The 26362-nt window shown below is 38.5% G+C and overlaps 1 protein-coding gene across 7 annotated transcripts in view; it reads left to right on the forward strand.

Annotated features, from left to right (window-relative positions):
* Positions 1-26362, forward strand: part of SLC44A5 (solute carrier family 44 member 5) — a 414235-nt gene that overhangs the window by 212024 nt on the left and 175849 nt on the right. For all 7 annotated transcript variants that reach the window (XM_021096466.1, XM_013996232.2, XM_021096464.1 and 4 more), the window contains one exon: positions 24926-24974. In XM_021096466.1, coding sequence (XP_020952125.1) covers positions 24926-24974 — 49 coding nt within the window. The remainder of the gene's footprint in view (positions 1-24925; positions 24975-26362) is intronic.

The raw sequence follows: 26362 nt of genomic DNA on the forward strand, positions 1-26362 counted from the left end.
CTGGCCTATGCCAGAGCCACAGCAGCATGGGACCCGAGCCATGTCTACGACCTACACCACAGCTCATGACAACACTGGATCCTTAACGTACTGAGCGAGGCCAGGGACTGAACCCAAAACCTCATGGTTCCTAATTGGGTTTGTTAACCACCGCCATGACGGGAACTCCTGTTACCTTTTTTTTTTTAATTAAAAACTTTTGATTTCCCTGACTTAGGAAATGGGGTGAGCCTGTAATTTCTCATTGACATTTTCCTTGCTGCTCATAGATAGATAGAACATGAGGCATTGATAAAAGTGAGTGCAGTCCCTTTACTTGTTTGGTAACCACCAAATCCAACAGGAAAATTTGAAATGGTTTCTCCACATCAGACTGAGATTACAGCCCTAGTTCTCTTTCCTAATAATAGACTTCTTAGTTTTGTTCTTCTCTGCAGCACATGCATGTTATTTCATATAACACTAAGACTGGCCATATTATTAAGGAGTTTGTGGGGACAAAGTACATTCTCTTGAGATACATGGAATGCTCTATTTCCTATTACTTGAATAGGGAAATTACATTTCCCCTCCCATTCCTGCTTCTCTATCTCTGACAGCCCTAATTCCTCTTAATAATCTCCCTCATTCTCACGGGGATCCTACATCAAACTTCTCTATTGGATGGTGCTCAGCTTCCTGTTTGATCTCTTCAGGAAACCAGGATACACCTCTGAATTTTGGTTGAATATTCTGAATACAACCTGTATATATCATATCTCTAGTAGTGTTGCACCAGGAATTTTATTTCTTCTGTCCCTTCTCTACAGTTTATGAGACTTACCCTGGTTTCCTGGTGGGCCTCCATTCTCACCAATTTGTATCAGAGCAGTCTACCTAGCCTGCATTCTGTGTTCTCTATCTCTTGATCTTTGGCAGCTGTAAGCATTTTTATTCAACATGCACCTAAGCAGGACCCTTCATGTGCCAGATGTTTAGACCCTGAAGGAACATTGTAGATCATCTTCAGCCCCTTCCTTTTTATAGGTGAAGGGTTGAAGTTCAGAGAGTTTAAAGGACTTGCCCCACATTGTTCGTGCTGGGCCAGGATTAGACCCACATCTTAGAATCTGTACTCTTTCAATACCATGCTTTTTTGCCCTTACACATTTAATTTGAAGTTTTGGGTTGTATCAAGGCTTTCCATAATATTCTTAAATTTTCCCCTAAAAGGGAAATTAAGCATATTAATAAGTGTCCCCTAGCTTTTGTAATTAGATGGCAAGGATGCCTTATACAAAATGGATCCAGATTCCTATTTAAGTTTCCAACTAGAGATTCATGATACATGTTTGCACATTAGCAAGAGTCCCCAGCTATTTATTTCTCTTCTCCTATAGCTATTTATTTGCATTTTATCCCAGTTTTGTTTGCTCTTGTAGGGTAGGGTGAGAACAGAGCAAGAGGTAAAGAATACTTACTCTACATAAATGGCATGGAAAAGGACACCTTTAGGCATTTATAAGCACACACCCTTGACCATTTTTGCCGTGCTTGAGAATATTCTGATGAATATGCTGAGACTGAGTCAATTCCAGTTGCTAGAGAGATGAAAGGAGTTATACAAAAGAGTGGAACGGTTTTAACTGAAAGAAATTTCAATAAACAAATCGTTAGTTATACTCTTCTTTTTAAAATAATAGTTTTAGATATCGATAAGTATATGTTATAGCCTATGATTACAACAAGCCCAGAAACTCTTTCTTTCCTTCTAGAAATAAGGGACAGCCCATAATATTAATTTTTGAGCTTGACATTCTTTGCCAGGGTACCAGGCCTATCTTAACACCAGATGATAGAGCATTGAGGAATATAATTTTTCTATTCATTGAAGAAAGCTCTTCAGTTTAGAGCCACCAGTAGCAGAAAAAATCTCAGCTACGCAATTTTATTTTTAAACATAGATAAATAGTATCTTAGCAGCTTAGAGTTTGTTGAGAAAACTGGATCACTTAAATGGGAAAGTACAATTGGGGCTATTAGCTGGGAGCAGTTTCATAGTCAAACAACCGGAACACTTCAGCTGGAAACCTGGTAATTGGTTAACCTGGCTCACCTTTATTTTTCATTCTTCTGGTGAAGTTTTACTTTTTCTTTCTTTATAAACTTAGCTAACTTTTTTAGTTATCAAAAAAGAAAGCTGTTGGGTTTTTTTTATGTTGATGAAACAACAGAACTACCTTTAATTAGAAACATAAAGAAGAATATATTCTGATCTTTATTTTAAATAATAATTGTGTGCCAAAATTGTTATTACGAAATTAAAAATAAATCTCTAGAGGATTTAAATTGGAAACTGATTTAAATTGTTTTTAAAAATGAAATCATAATATACTTTCAAAATAGAAAATTCTATCATGGCAGATTCTATAATCAATGTTACTCAATTTTAATCATTGCGTTGAAAAGAACAAGTAATTATTTCACACCAGTTCTTTCTTTTCCTTATTTCAGGAACCCTTAAAACTTTTAATCATCCTTAAAGCCAAAAATACAAAAACAACTTTATTTAAAAATAGTTCTGATGTAGTACTTAGCAGACTGCTTTATACCAAAATATGAGTAGTAAGAAGAAAAGAATGAATCACTCTTGCTTTCTTTGAATGTCTTTCATAAAACTATAAGAATAAGAGAGATGTGTGTCTACAAGGAACATTTCCACTGGACTGTAGTCTAGTACTGCTGACAAATTTTGCTCCATATTTAACCGAGTGGTACACTTAATGTTCCATACATAAACCTCCTGTTCTGGGGTAGATTGTGGCAGAGTGTGAAACACTAAACATGTGGAAACTCCTTGTAGTTGCAGATCCTTAGGAAGCATAATTTCTTTGAACAATAACAGGCATTCTTGGAATAAATCTTCAGGATGTTTGATTCTGAGCATTCAAAATACCAACTTGTCCTGAAATTGTGGCTGTTTTGGTGTGTGTGTGTGTGTGCGCGCGCGCGTGCGCATGCATGTGAAAGATGGGATGCCAAAGTGCATTTTGTTATGACATCAAAGTACCCATTGAAAGTCGATTTTACAAACACACGTTACAGAAAAACTGAGTTGCTGCTACCTAAGCCAGAGGTCATTAGGGTCTACAGAACAAATAATTACTTGAGTCAGTGACTGTGATAAGAACTTCGACCTGATGGGTCAGATTGTCTTTTTCAATGCGATACTTAGCAGGGGGACTTTTCCTCTTTTTCTTGATTAGTCTGTCAAATAATTCTAGTAAAGTGACATGTTTTGATAATATCGACATTTTACTCCAATACCTGGCTTAGTGATGTACCAGCCTGGATAGATACTCGCAAAAAATTGTTAGCTATTTTTTAAACTTTTATAAATCTCTAAATGCTCTTTTGCAAAAATACGAACCCACGTATTCCTTAAGCATAGGAAACCTAATACAAAAACACAATGCCAAAATTTGACTTTTTATATAATGAATATATTAAATTGAGTCCTAAATATATAAAGCATAGCATTGGCACAGAAATCACTATCCATAATTTAAATATACCAAATACCACGTGCATGCTTATCAAGCTTCTGTAATTATAGCAGTTTCCCCTGTGTGCAGTATTCACTGCAGCTTGATTTACATCATTTCAGTCATTTTTTTTTTTTTCCTAAAGAATCTGCTGGAGAACCTTCACTGCTCAAACTTTTACCTCTTTTCTGCTCTATTCTTCTCTTTGTGTGTTTACTAAATACTTAAAGTATGAATCAGGTACAGTTTCTAGTATGAAATAAAGTAGTTCATCGAGTAAAAAGCTTTCCTAAGCAATAGTCTGGAATTGTGTGCTGGTGTGTGTAAGAAGCACTGAACTAAAAACAGATTAGTGCAAAAGCCATATTAAATTTTAAAGGCAAATTGTTTTCCAAAATTTCTGAAGTTCTGGAAGTAATGCATGACATTACTTTCGGACTCATACTTGTGGGTTTTTCTAAGAGATTTGAGAACAAGGTTAAATTCCAATTAGTAAGAAAGATAAAACTAGCTGATCTGAATGAGTCTTTAATCCATCTGTGACCATATTTACCCATCTTCCTCCTGTGTGATTCACTATTTCCTTGACATACTGAATTTCCTCATCCCAGGTTTTCCTTTCTTTACCCACTGAGCTCAGTCTTTCAGGAAAGTCTAGCTCAAATGCCACTTCCTTAATTTGAAGGCCTCCTGGTTTCTTCAGCTGAATGTGAGCTGTCCTTCCATCGTAGCTCTTGAAGTCTTTGTATGTGCCTTCGAGCACTCTTTGAGATCTTCTGGAGTTCCATACGGCATTGGTGTGCTTCCACTTTTACGCTGCAATTCCCTTTGGAAGAGGAATTTTGTTGCTTATTCATCTGTTTCCTGATAAGACACAGTGCAAGTGCTCAGTGAAATAAAAGCAGCTCTATTCAGTACTCAGAGAAGACTATTTAGAGGTTGAAATCATCTTCAAGGGAAGGTTTTGGTCAGGACATTTTTTTTTTTTTTTTTTTTTTGTATTTTTGCCATTTTCTTGGGCCGTTCCCATGGCATATGGAGGTTCCCAGGCTGGGGGTCGAATCGGAGCTGTAGCCACCAGCCTACGCCAGAGCCACAACAACGCGGGATCTGAGCCGCATCTGTGACCTACACTACAGCTCATGGCAACACCGGATCCTCAACCCACTGAGCAAGGCCAGGGATCGAACCCGCAACCTCATGGTTCCTAGTCGGATTCATTAACCACTGAGCCACGACAGGAACTCCAGGACATCTATTTTAAGGGTACTCTGTCAAGGAAAAGTTGTTATTCGAGGTTGCCTGAGCCTCTAAGCTCAAGAGCTCTTGAGATATGAGAGGGCACTTTTGGTTATTTTGGATCGAAAGTCACCAGAAGCTAAAGCCAGGAGAGGAAGATGTAAGGTGATCTTTTCCTTTCTCTAAATTCTCACTAAAGATAAAGGGAAACAGATGTGGAATTATAATTGAGCTGGGTTTTTAGGAAATCACTGGGGAAGGAGAAGGGAAAATTTTTCCTTGAGGTCCTAAGATATGCCAGATATTTTACATATGATATTTATTTATTTATTTATTTTTTGTCTTTTGTCTTTTGTTGTTGTTGTTGTTGTTGTTGTTGTTATTGTTGCTATTTCTTGGGCCGCTCCCGCGGCATATGGAGGTTCCCAGGCTAGGGGTCGAATCGGAGCTGTAGCCACCGGCCTACGCCAGAGCCACAGCAACGCGGGATCCGAGCCGCGTCTGCAACCTACACCACAGCTCACAGCAACGCCGGATCGTTAACCCACTGAGCAAGGGCAGGGATCGAACCCGCAACCTCATGGTTCCTAGTCGGATTCGTTAACCACTGCGCCACGACGAGAACTCCGTACATATGATATTTAATGTAAAACTGTAATAATCATAATGCCATCTCACATTCATGGAAATATCTCCAACTTTTTATAAATGACTTCATGATGTTCATGATCTCATTTGATCTTTCAAGCCATGACATAAGTAGTGTATGGCTTATATCCTTACTATAACAGAAACTGAGATATAAAAAGGAAAACTTTTTTCAAAGTTATGTATTGAGTCCAAGACATAGGTCTTGAATATAAACTTTCTGTATTTTCTTTGCTTTTCTCTTCTCTTTCTTTCTTCCTTTCTTTCTTCCTTCCTTCCTTCCTTCCTTTCTTTCTTTCTTCCTTCCTTCCTTCCTTCCTTCCTTCCTTCCTTCCTTCCTTCCTTTTCCTTCTTCCTTCCTTCCTTTCTTCCTTTCTTCCTTTCTTCCTTCCTTCCTTCCTTCCTTTCTTCCTTCCTTTCTTCCTTCCTTCCTTCCTTTCTTCCTTCCTTCCTTCCTTCCTTTCTTCCTTCCTTCCTTCCTTTCTTTCTTCCTTCCTTCCTTCCTTTCTTCCTTCCTTCCTTCCTTCCTTTCTTCCTTTCTTCCTTTCTTTCGCCACAATTACAGCATATGGAGGTTCCCAGGCTAGGGGTTGAATCAGATCTGCAGCTGCTAGCCTACAGCCACAGCAACATGGGAGCTGGTGACCTACCTACGTGTTCACGGCAACACTTAACCCCCTGAGCAAGGCCAGGGATTGAACCCATGTTTTCATGGATACTAATTGGGTTCGTTAACCACTGAGTCACGACGGGAACTCCTCCAAACTTTCTGTTTGCTGTTTAACTCTCTTTCTTCTACATCTTTATATGTTATAAACTCAACAATGTAGTTTATAATTGTTTTATACAGTTGTCTTTTAAATCAGTTAAGAGCTTTTTATTTCTTCATCAACACTGGTTTGATTTTGGGGAAATATTTTATTGTGTGAAATTTTTGTTTATTAAACACAGAGGATAACTTACAAGTTTTGACTAAATATGTATCAATAAATAAGTAAATAAATTACCAGCCTCTCATGTGTGAATCTAACTGATAACAGAATGGGGAAAAATGGACATTAGAAAGTAGGTATACTTGTAGTTCCTGCTGAGGCACAGTGGGTTAAGGATCTGACTACGGTGACTTGAGTTGTTACAGAGGTGTGGGTTCGATCCCCTGCCCAATGCCGTGGGTTAGAGGATTCATCACTGCCACAGCTGTGGTATAGATCGCAGCTACAGCTCGGAGTTCATCCCTGGCCTGGGAACTTCCATATGTCATGGATGTGGCCATTACAAAAAAACAATGTAGATATACTTGTAATAACCTATAATGGAAAATAATTTGAAAAAGACTATATGCATGGGTGTAACTGAATCACTTTGCTGTATACTTGGAATTAATACAACATTATAAATCAACTACAGTTCAATAAAAAAGTAGATAGAAATTTCAGATGTAATGGGGAAATGTTTCTCATTTGTAATGGGGAAATTAGTTTCTCAACTAATTTTAATGTTGGCTTAAGTGGAATAGAGGTAGAAACTGCTCTAAAATCTCTCTAGTATATTTTACTTACTTATTCAGCAGCTGTTATGACCCAGGGCCACTGTTCAGAGTGCTGGTGCATATAGTAGCAGACAAAACAAAGCCTTGCCCTCTTAGAACTTTTAATCTAGTGGAGAAAACAGACAATAAATAAAAATAACTGTATGATGATTAATGTATAGTCAAAATATTATATTCTGAGTCAGAGAAGTGACTTGCTGAATTAACACAGACTTCAGCAGTAATCATAGCTGGTTGTTTCTTGGTTGGTTCTCTAAATGTCTGATTTTGAGTGTCTGAATTTGAACCACTTGAGTCTCTGAAGTAATATGGATATCTTTTGTGGGACTTCTTGTTTGGACTAAAGTAGGGTTTTTTTCTTCCATCTCTGTGAGTATGGATGTGGTTATGTGCATGTCTGAGGAAAAGAGTAGGCACCCAGCTGTATGAATTTCACAAACACGGTAAGGGGAAAAGACAGCCCCCCCTTCCCATTCCATTTATGTAAAGCCAAAAATAGCCAAAACTAAATTATATTGTTAGGAATACATAAAAGATGATAAACCTATAAGAAAAACAAGGCAGTGATTATTAGAACATTAAAGACAGTGGTTACCTCTCTAAAGGAAGTAACTACTTAGTATTTTTTTATGACTGCCATAATTTATTCATCTTCTCTACTTTTGATAGACGTTGAGTTGTTTTAAGTTTTTGGCTATTACAGATGATGCTGCCATCAACACTATTGTGCTTGTATCTTTATACACATAGGCAGTAGTTTGGTATACACATTTAGGAGTGAAATTGCTCTGTCATAGGGTCAAATCATGCCAAACTTTTTCAAAGCGGTTCTACCATCTTTCATTCTCAGTTATGAGATCTCATTACTCCACATTTTGTCAACATCATATTATCAAGCTTTTCACTCTTTGCAAGTGTTTGGCAGTATATAATTATTTCCTTTTGTGGTTTTTGTTTATATCTGCGTAATTATTAGTGAGATGGAATACTACCTTATTTATCGAGCATTTGGACTTCCTCCTTTAAGGTTCCTACCAAGTCCTTTGCTCACTTTTTCATTAAGTTGCTGTTTCTCTCTCTCTCTCACTCTTTTTTTTTTTTTTTGGTCTTTTTTTCTTTTTAGGGTCATACCCATGGCATAGGGAGGTTCTCAGGCTAGGGGTCAAATTAGAGCTGTAGCCACTGGCCACAGCCACAGCCACACAGTATCTGAGCAGCATCTGTGACTACACCACAGCTCACGGCAACACCAGATCCTTAACCATTGAGCGAGGCCAGGAATCGAACCTGCATCCTCATGTATGCTAGTCAGATTGTTTCCACTGAGCCACGTCGGGCCTATCTTTGATCTATAGGAGTTGCTTATATACTCTGGGTATTAGTAATTCAGTGTCATGGATGTTATTAATATTCTCTGCAAATGTCTTGTCCTTCTTTTTAGTGGATCTTTTGCTAAATAGAGCTAGACTTGGACAGGAGACAGGGAGCAGTGGGTCTTTACCCACTCTCACAGACACATCTACTCCATTTATATTTAATCGTCAATATATTTGAGTCTATATATGTCTTAGTCTTAAACATCAGATATTTATTTATTTCTCACTGTTCTGGTGGCTGGAAAGTCCAAGATCAAAGTGCTGGCTGATTTGGTTCCTGGTGACAGCCCTCTTTGTGGCTTGAAGTTGGTTGCCTTCTCACTGTATCTTCACATGGCAGAGAGAGCTGACTCTGGTCTCTCTTCCTCTTCTTATAAGGACACTAATCTGACCATGGGGTCTCACCCTCACGATCTCATCTAATCCTAATTATCTCCCAAAGGCCATTCCTCCAGGTACTGTCATATTGGGTGTTGGGATTTCAATACGTCAATTACGGAAGGACACAAATGTTTAGTGCATAATAATATACATCACTTTTATAGGTATTCCCTGCTTTTCAAAAGCTCACTTCACGTCACTTTGCTTTTATGAAAGACCTACATTAGTATTTGTTTTTACTAACTGAAGGAAATCAGAGAGGATTTTTGCTTTTACAAAAAGGTGATGCAGAAGATGTGGTACATATACACAATGGAATATTACTCAGCCATTAAAAAGAACGAAATACCAGCATTTTTTGCAACATGGATAGACCTAGAAACTATCATGCTCAGTGAAGTCAGCCATACAATGAGACACAAACATCAAATGCTTTCACTGACATGTGGAATCTGAAAAAAGGACAGACTGAACTTCTTTGCAGAACAGATGCTGACTCACAAGACATTGAATAGCTTATGGTCTCCGGAGGAGACAGTTTGGGGTGTGGGGGGATGTGCTTGGGCTGTGGGATGGAAATCCTGTGAAATCAGATTGTTATGATCATTATACAACTACAGATGTGAAAAAAAAAAAGGTGAAAGGCAAAAATAGCATTCTAGCATTTGTTTTGCAGTGCAGCTCTTAGAGAGGTAGCATGCATTCTGGGCAGCAAAAGGGGCAGCAGCAAGCTTCTCCCCCAGGAGCCACATTCAAGATCTCAGCATCAAAGCTGCATAGCTTTGAAGTGTGTCTCTGAGCATCTGTGCTCTATCTCAGTTTATTTTGCACATCTGTTAGCAAGATGTATCCTAGAGGGTAATTGTGTCTTTGCTTTAATCATTTTGGCTTATTAAAGGTTTCATAGAAATGCTCTGCTTTCAGAAAATGGGGGGAATCTGTATTGTGCTCATTGCCCTGACTATTCTAAATTGATTTTTCTTCTCTTATTTGATTTTGGATTGGCTATTTTTTCTTATTGCATTTTCCATCCTATACTATTTTCCAAGTAATGTATACTGAGTCTTCTCTTTTAAAATTATAGCATGCATACTCATTAAAGTTTAGAATTCATTAATATTTTACCTTCTATTTACACAATATAAGGGGTCTGCAATGCTTTAACTCTTGGATTATATTTTATTAATGTCATAATTTTATTTAACCCCACAGATTTTATTATTATTGCTTCTTATAGCCACTGATTGTACTTCTCTCTTCATAGGTCTTTGCATTTCTTCTTCCATCAAAGACCTTCCATCTGGCTCACTGTTTCTTCTCTCAGAAATAGATACTGTATTTTAGTGATATGCTGCTGGTGGCAAACTTTCTTGTTTTTGTTTTTCCTGAAAGTGTCTCTGTTTCACCCGTTTGGGGGGAATAGGTTTTCTCTAGCTATAGGGACACTAGATATTACTAGACAGAATTCTTTGTTAGCCCCTCTCCATCATCTCTGTTCTCTCTTTTTGGAAATCTGATTTGACATATATTAAAATTTCTTACTCTGTACTCGGTGTATCAACTTTTTAATATTTTTTATTCTTAGTTTTTTCGTGCTGCATTCTGAAAAATTTATTTTTACTTCCTTTCTAGTTTGCCAGTTGCCTCTTCGGCTATGACTGATCTGATGTCAAACTTATCCACTAAGTTTTACATTTCTTTTATTGTATTTTTCACTTCCAGATTCAATTTGATTCATTTTCAAATCTGCTGAAAATGTATACTTCTTCACATTTATTTTACAGTTTATTTATGAAAAAACAATAAGCATAGTTGTTTTATGATCTAGAATTAATCATCTAAATGTCTGAGGACTTTATGGGTCTATCTTTGTTGTCTTTTGATTATTTAGTGTTTTTGTGTGGTGTCTCATTTCCTTTTATAATTTGTTATTTTCATTAGAAAATTATTTGTGAGAATTCTTAGAATAAAGATGCATTTCAACAGACGTCTGTTGTTTTTCTGTTAACTTCCTTGGAACACATACAGATTAAATTTACTTTGGATAAGGTCACATACACTGCAAATTTTTTTGGGGGGGGTCTTCTTAGGACTGCACCCACGACATATGTAGGTTCCCAGGCTAGGGGTCATATTGGAGCTGTAGCTGCTGGCCTATGCCACAGCCACAGCAATGCAGGATCCGAGCCATGTCTGTGACCTACACCACAGCTCACGGCAATGCCAGAACCTTAACCTACTGAGCAAGGGCAAGGATTGAACCTGCATCCTAATGGATGCTAGTCAGATTTGTTTCCTCTGAGCCATGATGGGAACTCCTACACTGCAAATTTAAACGAGGATGTTTCCCCCCATCATTCTGCTCAATGTCAAGGTAACATTCTTAAAGGTGAAGTGGGTTTCATTTTGAGGGTTTAGTCCTTTAAAATTCCAACCTAATGGACAGATGGTTTCCTGTTTGACTCCTCATCTTGTGCAGCTTCTGGGCTGGGTCTTCTGTCTCCTTCTTGATTTTGCTAAGTTGGTAAATATCTTTGGTGCTCTCTTGGCATCAGCAATATCCTCTCTCTCTGGGTTCCCACTTACACTTAGGTTTGGATCTGGCATTTCTTAATTGTTTCATCAGCTATGTAGTGCTCCTGAGATGTTCTTTAGGACTTGGCCTGTGGCCCTCAGCATAACTCCACAGTGTTGTCTCTGGAACAGCTCTGGTTCGATCCCTGGCCCCAGAACTTCCATATGCCTCGGGTGTGGCCACACATTTTTTAACAATGAGAGTTCCCGCTGTGGCACATTAGATCAGCAGCATCTTGGGAGTGCTGGGATGCAGGTTTGATGTGAGGGCCAGCACAGTGGGTTAAGGATCCGGCATTGCTGCAGCTGCGTCTTAGGTCCCTGGCCCAGGAACTCCATATGCCATAGGGCAGCCAAAAAAGAAAAAAAAATTTGGAGTTCCTGTTTTGGCTCAGTGGTAACAAACCTGACTAGTATCCTTGATGAGAGTTTGATACATGGCTGGCTCAATGGGTTAAGGATCTGGTGTTGCTGGTGAGCTGTGGTGTAGGTTGCAGACACAGCTAAGATCTGGCGTAGCTGTATCTGTGGTGTCAGCAGGCAGCTGCAGCTCTGATTCCACCTCTAGCCTGTGAACTTCCATATGCCCTAAGAGCAGTCCTTAAAAAAAAAAAAAAAAACCAAAAAGATATTCTTAAGCTCTATATCTAGAATATTTAGTTATTCTTATTGAAAGAGAGAGGGGGGAAAAAAGGGTTGAACCTCTCATACTTTTGGAATTGGCACTAACAAGTAGACTTTCACTTACAGACCTACCTGCACAGTTTTGTATTGCTACCATCATGGAAGATGATTTAGGAAAATCCTTTTCTCAAGTGCTGAATTTTCCTTCCCTAGTTTTTCACTTCCTCCTCTAAATCTATGCAAATAAGCCCCCAAAGTTTTCTTTTGACACTGAGCTCACAAAATGTTCAGTCTCTTTGTGAAAAAATCCATTTTGTGAGAAAAAAAAATTCATGAGCATTTGTGCCTCACATATGCTCCAATAGAATTTGCAAGTATAAAACCCAGACTATTTTATCTTTGACTTGATCCAAGGAGACAGGACTCCAGGAAGGAGTGAGATAAACCCCCAGGCAAACAGTCCAAGTCATTATCTTGTTCTGTAACACACCCCCACCCTCAAAGCTGAGAAAGAACAAACAGCAGTCTCTCTTTGCTCTCTCTCTGAATGGAGATAATAGTTTAGAGTTGGTTGTGCAGTAGTTTGTGTATTCCTGCTGTCTTCTCTACCCGTGATGATCATTATAAATGACTAGTTTGACCAATTGGTGAGAGACCATGATTTGCCACAATTTTTCCTCAATTATCCTATAAGTAGAGGCATCCACGTGATACAGATCATGATGCCTTGTGGGGAGAAATTATGCACTAAACATGTTTTCTTTCCTACCGTTCAGGCCCAGGAATAGGAATGTTTTTTTTTGGTGGTAATTACCTTCCATCTTCTTGAGTTGTGGCAAAAGTTAGAGTTGAAAAGCAGTTTAATTTTATTCTCATCAATAACCTGGGGATGATGTGAGGAAGTAGGAGAGATGTTATCACAAGCTACCAAACTGCTTTATGCATTTGTGATAAACAGAGAAATTCTTGCTCTTTTTTCTTTAGTCGCGTTGATTCTTAAAGTTAACAGGAAGTCTTTTACTTAACTATAACTTTAAAGGTAATTTTCTCCTTTTTTTTAATGGAAGTTAATGTTTGTGTTTATATAATGATAAAAACTATCATTTTCTCTAACCTTGATTCATTTACTGTGCTATTGCCTGAACTCTGTAAATGGAAAGGCAAGATGAAGTCACTTATTTTTATTTTTAGGATGAGTAAATATCTCTTCCTATCTCTGGTTGTGAAATTATTCTTAATAGCTTTTAGGAGGTAGAAGAATAGGGCCTGGCAGGATAATAAAATGTATATAACCTATGAAACTGAAGGAAAATAAGGAGTTGCTTCAATATAATTAGAGTATGCTGTAGACCTTTCTTTCTTTCTTTCTTTCTTTCTTTCTTTCTTTCTTTCTTTCTTTTTTTTTTTTTTTTTTGAGTGCCTCATGTTGAGCAATAAAATACAAATACGGCTAGAAAGAATTATTAGAAAACCCAAGCTGATAACCTTCAAACTCAATTCTCATTCTTGCTTGCTTCCAGACTCTTTTTAAATCAATATTGATTCAGAATTTTATTTATTCTGAGAAGATGTGTGATTATCCAATAATTCATGGATGTTCTATAGCACAAATTCACTGCTTTGTCACCATAGTAAAAAAAAAATCATTTTTTCAGAGATGCATTTCCAATGCCCCCTAAATGTTCCTCTTTCAGCATTGCCTATAAAATCACTCTGTTAAGAAGCAGCCTGATTGCTTTGTGTATGTTTTCTTTTGCCTGCTCGGTGGAAGTGAGGTTGCTTCTTTTGGACATTACTTCTAAGGTTGGCATTCTAACTGAATGTTAATAATTTGTGTTCATATAGGGTGGATTATTTCAAATGATGAGGCAAACCAAAAATCAACCCTGTGATCAGGAAAACCTTTCTTAAAGCATGATATTTGACATTTTGGTGTAACATAAGGTGATTCATCATCCATGTGTTTAGTAAGTTACTCAGACTGGGAGCAAAACAGCCATCATAAGGTCATGTCTCATGGTTTTGTTTGATTTGAATCAGTGCTGAAGGGTCTCATTTGCATTTCCCTAATCCTGCCATGTCCAGTGTGGGGTCATGTTTCTGCTCAAGTTAAGTTCCTGGAATGTACCTCATTTTCTGCATGAAGCACTACCATCATTAGGTGATGAAGCGTGGTACCATGCCCTTTCTTTCACCCTCGCCAAATGTGCTCCTCTGCAGTGCTGCTAGAATTGCCTCATCCACTCTCACTGCTGCAGCCTCAGTTGGGCACCAACCATCACGTCTGAAATATGACAGCAATCTTCATGTTGGGTCCTCTGCCTTAACTTTTCTATTTCCTCTGCATCATGCAGAAATATAAACGCATGACAATTGCGTTACTTTCTCAGAAGACTCGAGGGGCTTTGTAAATCCTCTTCTAAATCCTGATGATGTACATTGTTCCTCTAAATGCCCTCATGTCTCCTTCCCCAGATAGAGCTCTTTGCTGGGGCTCAGCATGTGTTTTTGTCCAGCTTTCCCATGTGACACAAAATTCTGTCCTTTAAGCATGCTCAAAATCCCTCTCCTCCAAAAAGTTATTCCATAAATGTCACACCCAGCTTAATCATTGAAAAACCCTTTTAGAATTGTTGGTGTCACTTATAGCCAATGTGACAATTCAACTAAAGTTTGGTTGCATTGATTCTGCACAGATCTACTTGGTTATGAGGGTAATTGACATACACTTTACTTTCTATTTCTCTAAAAGGTAGAAATTGTTTCCTTTTTTTTTACTTTTTATTTTTTGCTGCTATATATCATTTTACAAATGACAAAAATGGAAGTTCAGAGAGGAAAAAAACAATTCTCTCAAGATTATAGAGTTTGTAGGTGGCAAAGATGACATTCGATACCAGGCAATTTGATATCCAATTTTTTTTTGTCTTTTTGTCTTTTCTAGGGCTACACCCGTGGCATATGGGTTCCCAGGCTAGGGGTCTAATCGGAGCTGTAGCCATCAGCCTATGCCAGAGCCACAGCAACGCCAGATCCAAGCCTTGTCTGCGACCTACACCACAGCTCATGGCAATGCCGGATCCTTAACCCACTGAGCGAGGCCAGGGATCGAACTCGCAACCTCATGGTTCCTAGTCGGATTTGTTAACCACTGTGCCACGATGGGAACTCCTGATATCCAATTTTTATTCACCAGTATGAGATACCGTCTCCCTTACTTCCTTTATTAACTCCTACTGAACTTGGCATTACAAATTAGATGCTAAATTAGTGTTAGTGATAGGGAGAGTAATTTTTTTTTACATCAGTACATTTCTAGGAGTCTATTAACTTGCCTTTAAGCCAAGTTTAAGTTTAAGTCTATCTAAAATGTTTAGCTGACGAATATGAAGGTTGATCTCCTATTTGTATTTTCATAATCTACATTAAAGATATGAGAGTTCAAAATTATATTGGCATTCTTTTTTTTAAAAACTTTTATGTTTTCTTTTTAAATTTTTAAAAAAAATTTTAATTTTTTCTTTGTCTTTTTAGGACCGCACTCTTGGCATATGGAGGTTCCCAGGCTAGGGGTTGAATCGGAGCTGTAGCTGCCAGCCTACACCACAGCCACAGAAATGCCAGATCTGAGTAGTGCTGTGACCTATACCACAGCTCACAGCAATGCTGGATCCTTAACCAACTGAGCGAGGCCAGGGATCAAACCTGTGTCCTCGTGGATACTAGTTAGATTCATTTCCACTGAGCCATTATGGGAACTCCACATTGACATTCTTTTAAAACTTAATCTATAAGCATTTATTGAGTATCTGTTATGTATATACCAGGCACCAAAGTAGGTAATAGCAATAGAACAATAACCAGGGTCTAGTTTCTGCCCCAAAGGAGCTATCACTCCAGTAGGGGAATAGTCATGGTCATATTACAGGAGCAATAGCTTCCTCTAATATGGAACAGTCATATTACAGCTTCCTATTGCTGCTGTAATAAATTACCACAAGTGAGGTGGCTTAAAATTACACAAATTTATTATTTTAGAATCCTGGAGATCAGAAGTCCAAAATAGGTCACAGTGGGCTAAAATCAAGGTGTTGGCAGAGCTGCATTTTTTTTTTTTTTTGAGGCTCTATGGTAGGATTGATTTTCTTGCATTTTTTAGCTTCTGGATGTTGCCACATTCCTTGGCTCATCACCTGCTTACATCATCAAAGCCAGCAATGGTCGGTCGAGTTTATTCTCACATTGCATCACTCTGGCCTTGTTTCCACTGCCATATTTCCTTTGACTCTTTTGTCTCCTTTCCCCCATTTTAGGATTCTTGTGATTATATTGGATTCACCTGGATAATCCAGGAGAATCTGCATCTCACGGTTCTCAAATCTGCAAAGTCCTATTTGCTGTGTACAATGACATATTCACAAGTTTGGGGAATTAAGACATGGGCATCTCTCAATCACTGCATGTAAACAAATGCCTTGTGGTACAGTGTAAGAGTGAAAATATTAGAAGTATGAAAAAAAAAAAAGAAGTATGTATGTCTCAGAGATGAATGGAATTAGCTACTGTGGGGTGGGGTTGTATGAAAGTTCTCAACATTGGTCTCTAGTCAAAGTGGGCCCCACCTACTGGGACAGTAGCCAGTAGAAGGTCCAGGTCCTTGTTCTTCTTGATGATGCCTGGGTAATTTGTCAGGGGATGTGTAGGCTTCCTTTAGCAATTGCCAGGGGAACAAAGAGGGGAAAGTCATATTATTCAAAGGGTGCTATGCAAAATACCTGATTTTGCAGGGAAAACAGAGCACTACAGAATTGCTAAAAGATCAAGTTTAAAGTGAGGGGTAGGAGAGTTCCCATTGTGGCTCAGTGGCAATGAACTCAATTAGGATCCATGAGGATGTGGGTTGGATCCCTGGCCTTGCTCAGCAGGTTGGGGGTCCAGCATTGCCCTGAGCTGTGGTGTAGCTTTCAGACGTGGCTCAGATCCTGTCTTGCTGTGGTTGTGGCATAGGCCAGAAGCTGTAGCTCTTATTTGACCCCTAGCCATGGAACTTCCATATGCCACAATCAGTAAAGGCCATATGTGCTGGCTGAGAAGCAGGAGCATCATCCTGTAAGAAACGGCAAAGAATATGGCTCCTTATTCTTTGTTGAGACTTAGAGGAAAGGGAGCCCTTTCCTTTGATGAAATGACAGTCCCTCATTTGTAGACATAACATCACAAACATGTTTGAAAAATATAGTCAACAAAAATTTAATTATTCACAATTCTCCACTCATTGTTATTGAATATTAAAGCAAGGCAATTTTGTCCCACACTTTTTCCATGATTGTTGAAAAATTATCTGACATGCTTGCTTATAATAGTGCTAAGTTCTAGGATACTTGTCTGTCCCCTTTAGTTCCCTCTTCACTCTCTAAATCACATTAGATTCTCTGAAGGAGAATACCGAAGGAATAAAATTAAATGTTTTGGGAGTTCCCATTGTGGCGTTGTGGAAACAAATCTGACTAATATCCATGAGGATGCGGGTTCAATCCCTGGCTGCTCAGTGGTGTGAGCATCCGGTGTTGCTGTGAGCTGTGGTGTAGGCCAGCGGCTGCAGCTCTGATTCAACCCCTCGCCTGGGAACTTCCATATGGTGTGGGTGTGGTCATGAAAGGAAAAAAATTAAATGTTTCAGATTTTTGCTTTTTATTACTGATCGATAGTAGTTGTATTGTCATCTTCGCTAATAAATAGGTTGCTTCTAGGAAAGAAAAGAGTCTTTCCAATCATGACTGGCTGCTTTGTCTTGCCATTTTCATGCAACAGAGTCATGTATACTTGGCACCCATGTACTGAATTAATTACCTGGACTATTTTCCTAATCTTCAGAATTTTTTCTAGTGAGAAAAATTGCATTGTATGCAGGCAATACAAATGGTTAACCATCATAACAAATGTGTAACTGTCTATAATAAATATTTTTTTAGTGGTTCTATTGTCACAATAATTTTGGTGATCAGAGAGTCATAAGAACTTAAGCTTTTTAAATGATTAGCTAATCTTAATTTCTTTTCTTATTTTTAAAGTGAGAAGTGTGAATTGCATTGAATTAGCTAAGCTGTGTGAGAATGAAGCATTGTAGCTCTTTTCACTTAGCTGGCTCCTCAGTCTATTTATTCCAGAGAGGCAATTAGAGCACATGAGCGCCTCAGAAAAAGTGATGCCCTGTATTGATTTCAGGAAATAAAAAATTTGCATGACAATACAATTCTGCCAGCACATGGAGCAGGCTGAAGTCATCACTTTCCAGCTGTCATTCTAATATAAAATCAGCTAAATCTTATCACTTGACTGTGGTTTTAATGTATTTGCAACTGAAATGTAAGGCAGCCAGAATTTACAATAAAAAATTGTCAGCGTTTCAGAAGATTTGACAATAGCATTTCATTTATACGCAATCCACTTTTTCACTTGGTGAGGTGCAAATCACACCAAAATTTGGAAGCCTGCCTATATGCTTTTAAACCAGTTTTGCCCATCTTTATGAAGAAAGTGACTAACTACAGGGTCAATGTAAGTTTCTAACCCCTTTCAATATAACTCCTCTCCCTACTCATCTATGGCATTTGTCTAAGATCCCCATTGAGAAATTTACTGCCAGGTAGCTCAACACATGTTTTGGGGTTAGACCGCTTCTTTCAAATGCCACCTCTACCTCTTGTTAGCTGAGTGAACTAGGGCAAATTAGCTTACCCTCTGTGACTCAACTTCCTTATCTATGAAATGGAAGGATAATAGTAGCAGACATATATCACAGAATTATTGGGAGCATTAAATGACATAATATACCAGTGCTATTGTTTTGCACAGATCAAGGGGGTACAATTCACATTGTGTTCTAAGTGGAATTAGACGTATGTGTCATTAGCACACACATATCTATGTGTGAAGCACTTATAGCAGTTCCTGGTACAAGTAAGCATTCACTAAATAATCATTTTTCTGCGGAGTTTATAGTCCTTCTTTCTAGTAATTCTTTAGGTTTTCTGGAATGTCATTTTCTGCTTCTCTTCCTGTAATTGTTATTTCTACCCTTAATTGTGGTGTTTCCCAAAGCTCATACACATCTGATGACCCGCTTTTCTCTTATTCAGAATCAAATTTTGTCTGTTATGTACAGCTAGAATTAAGGACTACACATGAAGTAAGACAGAGGTTAGGAATGAAATTCAGAAGGTGTTCTCTGTGGCCCAGTGGTTTAGTATCCATCATTGTCCCTGCGGTGGCTTGGGTTGCTGCTGAGACATGGATTTCATCCCTGGCCTGGTGCAGTGGTTAAGGATCCAGTGTTGCTAAAGCTATGGCATAGGCTGCAGCTCCAGCTCAGATTCTATCCTTGCCTGGGGAACTTCCACATACCACAGGTGCAGCCAAAAAAAGAGAACATTCAGAATAAAATCAAGGAAACTATTAGTCTCTAAATCTGATTGTGCATCAGAATTATCTGATGGGACATTAAAAAATACACATTTCCAGGTCTACCCAGACTTAGAGTTGAAGTACTTAGTATGGAGGGGCTAAAAAGAAGCTTATACTCCCTGTGCCCCAAAGTTTTTGAGATATTTTAGCTGTTCAGCCAGTTTAGCAATCAAAATCTAGAACTAGCAAGAGTATCAGCACTAGGAGTTCCTGTTGTGATTCAGCAGTAATAAAACCTGACTAGTATCCATGAGGACAAGAGTTCTGATCCCTGGTCTTGCTCAGTGGGTTAAGGATCTGGTGTTGCTGTGAGCTGTGGTGTAGGTCACAGATGTGGCTAGGATTTGGTGTTGCTGTGGCTGTGGCGCTGTCCAGCAGCTGCAGCTCTGATTTGACCCCTAGACTGGAACTTCCATATGCCACAAGTTGAGGCCCTAAAAAGACCAAAAAAAAAAAAAAATTACCACTAATGTTCCACATCAGAGTGGCAGATCCAAGTCAAAAAGCATAGGGGCTGGAGGGTTAGTGGAAAGTAGAGCCCAGTGCAGTGTCAGTCAGGACCTAGAGGGACTTACCCACTCATGACCCCACTGTGTCCCATGGCACCCTTTGCATGTCTCTATCATGGCTCTTAATACTAGTGTTGAAATTATAGTCTTGGAAGTTCCTTTGTAGTGTAATGGGTTAAGTATCTGATGTTGCCACTGCATCACCTTGCGTCACTGTGGCAAGCTCGATCCCTGGCCTGGGAACTTCCACATGCCATGGGTGTGGCCAAAAATAAAATAAAAGCTTTTAAAAAATAAATTAAAAATTAAAAAATTTTAAAAATTATAGTCTTAAGCTTATATTTCTTTTTCACCTGAGATTTGAGAAAGTTCATTTAGTCTCCAGAATTCATCCTTGAATCTTCACCACCTTTTTTTGGCAAGAATATAATACATGTTGTTAAAATGGATGGTTGAAACCTGAAGTCAAGTCAAGAGAGTAAATGTATTAGTGAGATTCTTTGGTTGTCTGTATCAGATATGATCTAGCAAAATGCAAGGAAAGGGACATTCGTCTAAGGAGGTAACAGACCTCATGAAACTCAACCCCTGGTCTCAGGGAGGGACTGGAACAGGAAGTGAAAAGTCCATCAGGCTCTCCCTCTCCACTTCTCCTTGTATATCTGCTTGATAAATGCTTTCTGCTTTCTCTACTCTCTGGCCCTCAAGCTTTGTATCGTGCAGTTGTGATCGCCAGCTGACTGACTCACTGTGCATTGTAATTCTGAATTTCTGGGATAGAGTGGCCAGGAATGACTGGCCCAGCTTGAGACTAATGTCCAAACCAGGTGCAGTCACTGATTTCCAGAAAACAGGCACATGGGAGAAATTTGGTAGCCAGAGATCAATGCCTGTGGATTAAAGAGAAAGTCAGCTCCCAGAGAAGGGATAACACAACATCCTGAAAACCATTTGTTGCTGTGAGGCAGTCAGACAAGTGGTCAGAAAAAGAGGAGCTGACAATGTGTTAGAGAACTGAAGTGTATAGAGATTGTCTCAAACTGGAAGCGTTTTACTCACTTCTTCCAGAGTAGGAACCCGTGCTGGCAATGCAGGGTATGACCAGCAAGATCTATTATGCTGCAACAAGATGGGCAGACCATGGCTCCCAGGTGCATCATTTACCACCTGGCTGACAGTGGGCATGTTTCTTAGCCTCTTTATGCCTTGTTTTTTATATACATAAAGCGAGGCTACTAATAATTTCTAGTCTACCTACACAATAAGGTTATTTTTCAAAGTAAACAAAATGATGCATAAAGAACACTTACTACAGTACTTAGCATTTAATTCTAAAAATGTCGCAATAATCATTGTCATTATAAAATAACATTGTCATTATAACAACAGGTCCTGATGTTTCTCCTTATGAAGTTTATCACTTTTCATATAATGTTATGATTTCCAAGTATTTATCTCAAGATTTCAATTGTTTAACTCCAGTTGAGTGCTGGACTTTCAATTAGATGGCACTTCAAACTCAAAATGAGCCAAAATCTCATTCTCTTTTTCTTATAAGTTTATAGTTTCTTCCACCTACTAATATTCCTGACTGTTTTAATAGCATCAGCCTTTCCTTAAATTGAGGCCAAAGACTGTAAGTGACTGAGAATAACAATATCTAGGTCCATAGTCTCTTTATTTGGAGCCATCTTTGACATCTCCATTTTACACTCTAAATCTTACCATTCATCAAGTTTTTTTTGTTTGTTTGTTTTTGTTTTTAGGGCCGCACACGCAGCATATGGAGGTTCCCAGGCTAGGGGTCCAATTGGAGCTACAGCTGCTGGCCTGCACCCCAGAGACAGCAACATCAGATTTGTGCCATGTCAGCGACCTACACCATAGCTCATGGCAATGCACAACCTCATGATTCCTATTCGGATTTGTTTCTACTGCGCCACTATGGGAATTCCCATCAAGTTCTTTTTTATGTAATTATATGGCTGATAATGAATATTCACTGGGGGCTTACTAAGTGCCAGCCACTGTTTTAAGCGCTTTTATGGGTATTCATTTAATCCTCATAACAACTTTATGGTAGATACTAGTATCATCTTCATTTATAAATACAGAAACTGAGATTCAGAGAACTGAAGGCATCTGTCTAGGGTCACTGCTAGTTAAGTGACAGAGAGCAGGCAGTCTGATTCCTGAGCCATTGCTCCTAATCCCTAAGCCACATAACTGCTCTGTGATGGACCTTAAATCTCTCTTTCCATTACTTCCACCCATTTGGGTTGTGGCTCACTTTTGTTCACCTATGTCATTGCAAGAGACTCCTAGTTGGTCTCCTCAACTTTGTACTTTGTGATACAACTTACATTCTGCTGCCAGATTGTTCTTCCTTAATTAAGGACTGCTTCTACCATGTCACTCCTTTGCTCAAAATCCTTCTATTTCTCCTGATAACCTAGGATGTATAAAATAACTTCCATCACTGATATTTTAGGTATTTGGTAATCTGATCCCATACTATCTATTCAGCTTCATTTTTCTCCTCATCCTATCCCATTTTGTACGACTCCAGTCAGGCTGATTTTTTCACCATTCTGCAAACATGCTATTCATTCCTAACTCTGTGACTTCATACATTTCTAAATTTTACTTGTCCATCTCAAAATATTGTGGCCCCAGGAACCCTTCTTTCCAGTCTCTCCTGAATGTGACCTTTCCTTCCTTAGAACACTCCTAACACTTTCTTAGTTAGTACCTCTCGTATGATAACCTATTTTTCCTTATATGATAGTGACTTGTGTTCTTTTTTTTTTTTTTTTTTTTTTAGGGCTGCACCTGTGGTATATGGAGGTTCTCAGGCTAGGGGTTGAATCGCAGCTGCAGCAACACCAGTTTGAGCTGCCTCTGTGACCTACACCACAGCTCAGGGCAACACTGGATCCTTAACCCACTGAGTCCTCATGCATACTAGTCGGGTTCATTACCACTGAGCCACAGTGGGAACTCCCATCATGTTCTGTTCTTATCTCTCCCCTGCTCATCACTTTGTTACCTTGTTGATGACGGAGACTGTTTCACTAAACCTCATATCCCTGGCAGTGTCTCTTTCAATGCAGAGCACACAACAGGTGATCAATAAATAGTTACTGAATTTAACAGAATTCTAGTTTCACCCACTCAGAATGTTTCTCTTTTCCCTTTTGTTCCAGTCTTTCACAAAAATCTCACTTCTTGAATGATACCCTCTTGACTGCTCTAGTCTTTGGTGAAACCTCTTTCTCAGAACTTTTGTAACACTTAAGGTCGATACCATACAATTTAGTACTTTATTGTTTAATGTGGTATATTCACTGTTCATGTATTACAGCACAGGGCATGATATATAAAGATTCTTAAGACATATCTGTTGAATGAATCTATATGTTGGTCTTGCCTATCAATGTAATGTCTCCAAGACAGGGACTATGCCTCATTTATCTTCTGTGTCCTCTCCCAGCTCTCAGCATGTAATAAATGCTTAATGAATATTTGCTGACTGACTGACTCTTGGATTTCTGTTGCAAGTCTCTCCTTATCTTCCTGGTGTTCTGCTCTCAGCCTGTGATTACACCAAAGAGACTTCTGATTCCTCAAATCTAATTTCCCCATTGAGTAGAGCCTGAGTCAGCTTGCTGACATACAGGCCTCTTTTTTCCAGTCCCTTTTAAAATTGTGTCTTTAACTCAGGACCAGGCCTTCTTCCTGGGACAAATCCCTAGAGGAAGGGGCAAGGGTCTTTAGGTTGGGAGAGAAGAGTCAATTGTAAAATACCAACCTTGGTAAGAAATGATTTTATAGAGCTTGTTACTGGGTTTAGAGTACATGTAGGGGGAAAAATCATTCTTGCCTCCTTTGTACTGTTTCAAGACAAGGAAAATATGTTGCAGTCATGAGGCAACCATGAATGAGTGGGGCATATCTTCAGATGTTATGGAGTCTGCCAGTAGATCTTAAAAAAAACCTTCAGCTAGAGATTCTCATACTAAGCGAAGTCAGAAAGAGAATGACAAATATGATACCACTTTTATGTGGAATCTAAAATATGACAAAAATGAACCTATGAAACAGAAACAGACTCCTAGACAAGGAGTATAGACTTGTGGTTGCCAAGTGGGAGGGAGTTAGGGGAGGGATGCAGCGAGGGGTTGGGGTTAGCAGATGTAAGCTATTAGACATGGACGGGATAAAAAACTAGATCCAACTGTATAGCACAGAGAACTATATTCAATGTCCTATGATAACCATAATGAAAAAGAATATTTAAAAAGTGTGTGTGTGTGTGTGTGTGTGTGTATACATTGACTGACTGGCTCTTGGATTTCTGTTGCAAGTCTCTCCTTACCTTCCTGGTGTTCTGCTCTCAGCATATGATTACACTGAAGAGACTTCAGTATATATATGAACCAATTTGCTCTACAGCAGAAATTAACACAATATTATAAATCAACTAAACTTAAAAAAATTGAAAATTATGTATAGTATAATAATGATTGATATACACCATATAGTTGATATGGCACAGTCCAGCCATGATTAGTATTATAGCTTCTGGAAGGAAAGCCTAATCTATTGAGAGTAACAGAAGAACTGGGATAAGACACCTCCATTATACTATGCACCTCCCAATACTCAACAGCACTTGGGAATGGCACATGGTTAAATGTTTTTTTGCAGATTAGAAGGGCTTCAAGTTTTCTTCTCCTGAATGCAATCTATAATGCTGCTGCTCAGAACAGTGGGGTATATGTATGCAGTGCATCTGAGAGTATGGTCCTTAACGACTCTTCCTAGGCTTACTTCTAGTTGGATAGAATGAAAATGATTGACAACCATGTCCAAGATGTAAAACTGAATGTTTCACAGGACCAAAGAATGTGTTCAACACTGCATTGAGCAGTAGACTAGCTAGGATATAAAATTTTCTTTTATCAACATTTTATATGTATTTATTTGTCATTTCATTGTCTAATATGCTTAGAAAATTCTTTATTTTAAATGCAGGTGAGCCAAGGATATGTGATTCGGATTTCAAAGGGCCTGTTGTCAACAGGTAAGCAATTATTTTCTCTGGACTATATTTAAACAAACACAGAAACCCTATTTTTTTTATCATTTTATGGAGAATGTGTTTACTGGGAAATGACTTTTTTTTTTTAGCCTAAATGTCACCTTATGTATACAGGGTATGTATAGAGAATAAATCTTTCCATAAGTCATGAATATCCTCTTCTGTTCAGCAAATGAACTGCCTTAATTTATTAGACTGAAGAGTTAGTATTTCTCCAAAAGAGAAGTTAAAAAAATGCCTTACAAGATTGAACCACTTTGTGGAGAAGCACATTCCAGTAGTTTTATGCACCTGTTTACTCTGCAATTCACCACTGCAAATGCACAGTTGCCATGCCACTTTCTTCCACACAGCTTGTTTGTGCTTCTCAGCCTCCAAAACCAGAGAGCTTTTTGAGCGACAGCCATTAACCAACATATCATATATCATGTACACTTTAGGATATTTTAAAATGCTCTAGGGAAATATGTACTAGGGAAATATGCTCTAGGGAAATATGGTGCTTCTCCTGCAAGTTGTATGGCATTTTAAAATTATCCAATAATTCATAGGCTCTTTTATTATTATTTTGTATCCTCTATTCCCTGGTTTCCTGCTAATCAAAAAGGGGGTTTGCAGGGCAGAATGGCTAAACATAAGGAGAAAATCATGCTGTTGGTAGCTGTTACCTTTTTAAATTTATTTCTTTTCTTTAGCATTGACTTTGATTTCTGGCAGTTGCATGTCACAATAAACTGATCTGAAATAATGATCAGCACACTTATTTGTACTTGCCAGCCATCGGCATGTTTATTAGCATTATTGTTATGTCTCTATAATATCACAGCTTTATATAAATATGTATCTAGGTTATTCTAATTCTGCAAGAAGCCAAGTCATTTCTTTTGGGTTACTCATTCAAAGGTGTACCTATGCCTTCTTGAGAATAAGTCTGAAATCTCTTTCATTCTCTCCATGGTAACACCATGAATACATTTTTTGTTGTCCAGTATACAAATAGCTTCATTCAATCAGAGGTTACTTTTATTGTACTTGCATTCATTTTATAATAACTAATTTATGAGAATCGAGTCCAGCTTATTGGCCTCAAGGGACCTCTAAACATAATCCAGATTCAACACTGGTAACAATAGCAATAATAATAAGTATGCTGCCACATTTGGACAGATGAAATACAGATTCCAACTGTGCCTTTTGTAGCCATAAAGAAAAAAGTAGAGGTAGGCCTGGCTGGCTGTAGGTGTGGGGAAGGAGGTGAAATTTCTTTGTCTTTAGTTATTTGGAATTTAATGATGGAACCAGGTAGTCCAGGTAAAGTCTAAACACCTGTGATAATCGCTATAACAAAAGTCATTTACTTTTACTAAGGG

This window comes from Sus scrofa, chromosome 6 (assembly GCF_000003025.6).
Source record: "Sus scrofa isolate TJ Tabasco breed Duroc chromosome 6, Sscrofa11.1, whole genome shotgun sequence".
NCBI lineage: Eukaryota > Metazoa > Chordata > Mammalia > Artiodactyla > Suidae > Sus > Sus scrofa.